This window comes from Erpetoichthys calabaricus, chromosome 9 (genome assembly GCF_900747795.2).
Source record: "Erpetoichthys calabaricus chromosome 9, fErpCal1.3, whole genome shotgun sequence".
Taxonomy (NCBI): Eukaryota; Metazoa; Chordata; class Cladistia; order Polypteriformes; family Polypteridae; genus Erpetoichthys; species Erpetoichthys calabaricus.
Genome location: NC_041402.2, coordinates 194,679,031 through 194,686,580, shown reverse-complemented (window position 1 = coordinate 194,686,580; position 7,550 = coordinate 194,679,031). Strand labels below are relative to the sequence as shown.

The following is a 7,550-nucleotide window of genomic DNA, read 5'->3' as shown; positions in this document are numbered from 1 at the left end:
GTTATACCCCCCTTTATTTTGACCTTCTATGCCCAAAAAAAAACAAAACATTTAGGCCATTTTTAGACCACGATTTCTGCCGGAAATTGAATCCTTATGATAAAGTGGAAACCAATGGGTATCTTCAGCAAAAATGATTAGTTGCCACATCATCTGATCCCAAAGGTTCACCTGCTAATGGGATGCAAGGTGTCAAATTTACAGTAATATAGGCAAGAGCTGATCACTAGTCTGATATTTTTAGCGGTGGTCCTAGCCCTCTAAGAGCCACTCCCAGAAGGTGACAAATTTCTAACAGATGCATGTGAGGTGTTGTTTTAGATCATTTCAAGGTCTGTGATTTATGAATACCCACGTGATTTTTGAGTTGTCAGCCTTTACTCGGGATGTAGCCCGCTACAGACCTCCATCAGAGGGCCAAAAACAAGTCGTCTGTGTCAACTTGGGAATATTTAGACCTTTACACATTTAAATTGAAGCTCCCATTTTAGTATTTCAAACTACTGTTGTCCATTATGTACTTCTGCCTCATGCAGTAACTCATTACAGTTCATATGAACGTCCCAAATCTGGGCAACTTATGCTAATTCAGACATTTTATTGTTCCTTTTGTGAATTTTGCCGATCGACACTAAAGTCTCTATCAGCTCTGCACACTGATATTGATATGAGAATATTTGTACTTTGTTGGGGTGGACCTGCTCTCTTCAAGTTCATCCACAGATTTTCTATCTTGGCCTCTCAAGGACATTCACCTTCCTATCTTTAAGCCATTGTTTTTTTTGTTTTTTTTTCTGCCAGTGTGTTTTTAGGGTCATTGTTATGCTGGACGTTGACCCAATTGTCCATCTTCAGGCATTCCTGCCTTTAATATGGGAGAGCAGGTGTGTGTCTTGGGTCTGCCTTGTGGAGGTTGCATGTGCTCCCCGTGTTCGAGTGTCCACTGTCCAAAGATATGCAGGTTAGGTGAACTGGCACAGCTACATTATTCCTAGTATGTGTTTGGATTGGCTGGCACCCTGCTCAGGGTTTGTTCCCGCCATGCACCGTTTGCTAGCCGGCACCCTGCCCGGTGTTTGTTTTCCTGCCTTGCACCCTGTGTTGGCTGGGATAAGCTCCACACCCATATGACCCCGGTCTGGATTAAGCAGGGAAGAAAAACGACATGATGTTTTTCCCATCAATCCTGAACCAATCGCCCAGTCGCCACTGAAAAAGAGAAAAACGTAGAAGGGTCTTCTTGCTGCCACAGCGGCTCGTTTCATTGTTGGCACCTGCACAGACAGACCGGTCTTAGCCAGAACCCCTTCAAAGCTGTCACCGACCACAGCAAGGTGATGTGGTTTACTCTAAGGGGCTCTTCACTTATCTACAGCAGGTATTTCACAAATTCAATCTGAGTAATTGTTCAGGATCTGCAGTGGGCTGGCACCCTGCCTAGGGCTTGTTTCCTGCCTTGCACCCTGTGTTGGCTGGGGATTGGCTCCAGCAGACCCCCGTGACCCTGTAGTTAGGATATAACGGGTTGGGTAATGGATGGATGGATTTTTTAAAATGTTTTCACTTTGAAGTTGAGGATTATGACATGTAACTACATCTAGAAATAGTTGTATTGAATTTATTTTCATTTCAGGGGGTTGAATGCGACCAAATTCAGACAGGGGATGACGATTTTCTGTAGGCACTGCACATGCTTCATACGTATTTATTCCTAGTTATTATCATCACTATGTTACGCTCTATATATATATATATATATATATATATATATATATATATATATATATATATATATACAGTATATATCCATCCATCCATTTTCCAACCCGCTGAATCCGAACACATGGTCACGGGGGTCTGCTGGAGCCAATCCCAGCTAACAAAGGGCGCAAGGCAGGAATCAATCCCGGGCAGGGTGCCAATCCACCGTAGGACACACACAAACACACCCACACACCCAAGCACACACTAGGGCCAATTTAGAATCACCAATCCACCAAAATATTATATATATTATATATATACCAACACACACACATATATATATTTTTTGTGTTGCTTTCCTTTGTCCTTCATTTTTGTGCTGCCTAACATGGTCAGAAAACTTTTCTTGGGCTTTGCCAGCAGAAACAGAGAAAGTTCTGGTCCTTTTTCCCTTTTCTATTAGAAATGGGTTGGCTAAGCTCCTGGTTGGACGCTGATGGCTTTTATTGTAACTTCAGTTGTGGGTATAATAGTGTTGTAGCGCACACACCCCCCCACCCCCCAGCATTTAGAGAAGACTCCAGCTCTCCATACGGGACACCAGCCTACGTATCGAGAGGGTCTCAGCTCACGGAGGGAATGTCCTGGCCACTCCAGGGGGGCGTTTAGCATGCCAATACTACAATGGAGATTCGCCAGCCTAAGTCTGACCTTAAAAGACCCCTTTAATACAAGTGGGGTGTAATGATTATCGGTGTTGTGGTGGCTATTTTGTTCCTGCCGTGACATTGAGTTGGCATGGTGAAATGGAACAAAACTTTCCACGGTGTGATTCCAGTATTAGACCCTGGTCAGTTTGAGGGGCTAGCGCTCCCCTGCTGGCCACACTGGCACAGGCAAATACCATCCATCCATCCATTTTCCAACCCGCTGAATCCGAACACAGGGTCACGGGGTCTGCTGGAGCCAATCCCAGCCAACACAGGGCACAAGGCAGGAACCAATCCTGGGCAGGGTGCCAAACCCACCGCAGGAGACACACAAACACACCCCGCACACCAAGCACACACTAGGGCCAATTTAGAATCACCAATCCACCTAACCTGCACGTCTTTGGACTGTGGGAGGAAACCCAGGCAGACACGGGAGAACATGCAAACTCCACGCAGGGAGGACCCGGGAAGCGAACCGGGGTCCCCAGGTCTCCCAACTGCGAGGGCAGCAGCGCTACCCACTGCGCCACCATGCCGCCCGGCAAATACCCAAGGTGGCAAATAATTAGGGGCACATGGCCATCTCTCCAAACTGTGGTTCACGGTTCTGCGCTCCTCCGTCCATCACTGCTACTCAGCAGAGGAGCCAAGAGGGCAGACGGGTGGATGTCATGGAATCAAATCAGTCAAAGGCCATTAGTTGAACGGGCCACTGTTTCCATTAAAAGTACACATGCCAGCAGTAACACTGCAGTAAATGGCACGCAGCGCAGAGCTCATCACTTGACCTAACTGACAACCTCGATTCATACACTCAAATAAATAATCAACACACCGAGTTGGCTTTGTCTATAACTGGAAGAGAACTTTCATTGACAGGGACTGAGGAAGGAGCAATCACGTGGTGACGAGTCCATTAGAAACATGTTAACGATGACGGTCACCGCAATCAGTTACAAAAATTCAAAGGTGCTGGGCACAAAAATAAAAGAACGAAGAGGAGAAGAGAGCTAAGCAGGACGTGTGCACAGTCACTGTGTCAAGACTTTTGGATCTGGAATGTCACTGCCATCGATTGGCATCAGTGGGCACTCCTGGGGCGTTTGAAGTGCCAGACGAGATCTCACAGGGTGCCTCACACAAAGGTTGGATTTTGGTTTCTTGCAACCAATTCTCTCAGAGCAACAATTCCAAAACGCAGTGATTTGGCACAGTACTTCATGTTTTTGATCCGACTGCATGTCACACGGCTGAACTTTCGCTTAAAATGTCACCGGCAGTAAAAAGGCTCAGCTGTCAAGTTTGATTTTTTGTTTTGTCCCATTCTGATTACATTTGATTCAGCAGATTAGTCCCCTGACAAGGCAGTAAGTGGTGGCCCTTAAACTTTGTTTTCTCATCGTAATTGAGAATTCTGCACTCTCAGCAGTTCAGTGAAGATTTATGACCCATGGGAGACATTGAGGTGACTCTCAGTCTTCCCAGACGGACATAAACATTCTTGGCAGCTCTTACTCCATGGAGGGCAACCTGACATTAGGATGGCATAGAACAGGACGCCACTGCAGCTGCTGCCATTCAGAAACGTATCCAGACTTAAGGATTGCCCCCCACCAGGGTGGCCATCTGACCTGTAGAGACAGTAGCTGGGGCACTGAGGAGTATTCTAAACTCGAGGGCCACCGTGACACAAGATCACCTTGGAGGTTTTGGCCGTCATTAGTGTCAAGTTAGCACCCATGTCATTATCACGTGACAAAAAATCAGAGATGGCTCCGTGTCACAGAAGACAAAGAATTTCAGGTTTTAAACTTTAGTTCTTCTAAGCAGCTTCACTCTGTTAATTTATTGCTTTTTCTTGAATGTGCCTCCCTTTTCCTATTCCAGCGTTTCCTTATTTTAGACTGCCGTCTAGCGGGTGAACCAAATTACCGCATTTTGAAATTGTGGCTCTGAAAGAATTTGTTGCAAAAAAAACGGGGGATCCACCATTTTGTGTGGGTGCCCTGGTCTGAGACCCCAAATGTCCCCAGGACTACCACTGATGTCACACAATGACTGTGAAAGTCGGGCTGACTAGTCTTGGAATTAACTGAATTGTGAACTGGGAGCAGGAACAGGTAGACGCTGGGCACACAAAGGGCACCAAGCCACATTTACAAGAAGCCAAAAGAGATGGATCAATTAAAGACTTGGAAAATAACGACACAAACAGGGCTGCGTGACTTATTACAGTGGGCTTCACTCCAGGTGTGCCGTGTGATATCTCCATTCTGCGCATTGATATTAATGCTACGTTGTGAGGGACCTGGATTGATTAATTCTGACACTCCCCTAACCCCTTGGTTACTCCTTCCTGGAAATGCCACCGATTTCAGCCATGTGCTTATTTTTCAATCCTTTGTACGCTCATGAAATGAGGTGCAGACGCTGGGAGTACAAACGTCAGTACTGGCAATAAAATCAATTGAGATCTTAAGGGTAGTGATGATAAAGCACAAACGGGCTTGAAGTGTCACACCTCGTAATGTTCAAAGCAGCAGCTCCACTCTGTCTTCATGTCACAGTCTCCATCATTCAAACCATCGAGATATTAAAAGTGGTAACAGCAAAACTTTAATGGACGCATCTCTGATCATCACGGTATACAAATAAAAGGCGGCGCAGCACACGCACGTCTTGCCTCTTCTCCCAGCTGACACCAAGTCGTCTGTTTCTTTGTGCTGGCTGAGTGCTAAGAGACAAACGTGCAGCTGGCAGGCCCTGCCAGGTCATTACCCACGAGTGCCGGGGGCTCGGGAGACGGAGAGGAATTGGCAGACTGGTTTACATCGCACTGCCCTCCTCCTGCTTTCAAGGAGCTGGCACTGATTTTTAAAAAAAAGGGCAGACATTAGAACTTTTGTGGTGAGGTGACGCAAGTGTGTCGCTAACCAGCTCTGCGCCCCCCTAGTAACCAAGTCTGCTGTTTAAAGCTGCGAGTCAAAAGGCCTAAACATGGAGCAGAGCGACCCAGCGGGACAGAACTGCTACAACGTCCAAGACAAAAGAAGAAATACGGACACCTGGGGGCGCTAGTCAGTCATCCAGAGCTTAAAGGTCCGGTCATAGGAACACGTGGCAATCAGCTGGCCGTCGGATGAAATGTCCAGTCCCATCACCTTTCCCTCATGGCCAGCGAGTGTTTTCAGGGGGGACCAGCCTGGGTGTGTCCACACTTTAGCCGTGTTGTCGTACGCACCAGTCAGTAAGTAGTGACCATCAATGGCTGCAGCAAGAAAAGAGATATATTCACTCAACCGGGGGCTCACTCCATCAACGAATAAAGCTGACTTATGAAAATATTACATTTACTAATAATAACAATTCTTTACATTTATATGCCGCATTCCTCACTACTCAAAGTACTTCTGCGAGTGGGGAGCCACCTCAACCACCAGTAACATGTAGCATCCACCAGAATGATGTGGCGGCAGCCATCGTGGTGACAGCACGCTCACACATGAGACAGGCAGCCAATTAGGGGGCCAGAGTGACAAGGGCATGGTGGGCAGCTGAGTGAGGACATTGGGATACACTGTGCTCTTTATGAAGGATGCCCAGGGGTCGTTTATGACCATAGAGAGTCAGGACCTCTGGTTTACAGTGGGGAAGACCAGTATTGAACACGTCAACGTCTTTCTCAGTAAATATATTTCTAATGAAGCTACTGACGTGACAGTATCACCCGATTTCGGTAACCCACACATACAAAGAAGTCCACAAATTATGTGTAATAAAGTGAAATGACTCAGTATTGAGCCTGCTTACTGGGATTTAATACTTAGTTGTTGGTGGTGACGGCTTCAAGATGCCTCCTGTGTGGAGAAATGAGTCACACGCATTGCTCAGGTGGGATTTGGGCCCAAACTCTCTTCAGATCTGGAAGGTTCCGGGGGCCTCGTCTAGGGACTCTTGCTCTTCAGTTCTTTCCATTGATTTTCAATGTGACTCAAGTCAGGTGATTGACTGACTCACTGGGCCATTCTAGCAGCTTCTTGATTTTCTTTATTCTCCGAAACCAACTGGAGGTTTCCTTGGCTGTGTGTTTGGGGGTCTTCGTCTTGCTGAAATGTCTCCCCTCATTTCATCTTCTTCAGCATCGTGGTAGATGACAGCAGATTCTCATCTGGGATGTCCCGCTACATTTCTCCTTCCTTCCTTCCTTCAATTATATGAAGTCTGCCAGTACCATATGCTGACAAACAGCCCCACACCGTGAGGTTCCCACCTCTAAACGTCACTGGTAGCGTTTGTGGGGTGACGTGCCATTTCTCCTCCTAACAATGGGGTGTGCAATGACATCCAAAGAGTTCAGTTTTGCTCTCCTCTGACCAGACTCTATTCTCCCAGTTATTTCATTGGCTTGTCCAAATGTTGTGCAATAAACTTTCAACGAGCTTCAATGTGCTCTTTCTTCCACAGTGGAGTCTTGCGTGGTGAGCGGTGTGCACAGAGGCCATGGCAGTGGAGCACATTACTTCTTGTTTTCTGCTAATTGCAGGTCTTTCTGAAGCTCTCCGTGAGTGCTCCATGGCTCTTGGACAACTCTTTTGATTATTCTTTTTACAGAAATCTTGAGAGGAGCACCTGGTCGTGGCCAGTTCATGATGTTCTTTCCACCTACAGATTACGGCCCCATTCACTGGTACATTCACAAGTTTAGAAATACATCTGTCACCGATGCAATCAGCATGTATGTGAAGGTCTTCAGAGGGCTCTTTGCTTTTACCCATCATGAGATGCGTCTTGTGTGACACATCAGGAATGACAGGCCATCAATTAGGACTCAACCAGCTGATATTCATTTGCACCAATAGGGGGCTATCAGGTGTGACAGACAGATGGGGCTCATACCCAGTTGGGATGCCTGGAGAATGGAAGGACTAGAAGAGGACTAGTACCTCCCCTGGAAAACGAGAAGGCAGCCGCACTGGTGGGTGTTGGGGCAATGGGAACAGAGTTTGGAAGCTCAACATTGTGGGGACCTGTGGCCACTGCCAGGGGGCACCTGGATAGTTCAGAAGCCATAGTTATGCAGCAGTTCCGCCACACCAGGAATTGCTGCCGGACTAGGAAGCAGGTACACCTGGA

General features: G+C 46.9%; 1 protein-coding gene across 1 annotated transcript in view; it reads right to left on the bottom strand.

The window, feature by feature from the left end:
* Positions 1-5,288: 5,288 nt before the first annotated feature.
* prpf4 (PRP4 pre-mRNA processing factor 4 homolog (yeast)) overlaps positions 5,289-7,550 on the bottom strand; it is a 33,755-nt gene continuing 31,493 nt past the window's right edge. Inside the window, exon 14 of the mRNA XM_028808743.2 lies at positions 5,289-5,685. Coding sequence (XP_028664576.1) covers positions 5,492-5,685 — 194 coding nt within the window. The 3' untranslated portion in view covers positions 5,289-5,491. The remainder of the gene's footprint in view (positions 5,686-7,550) is intronic.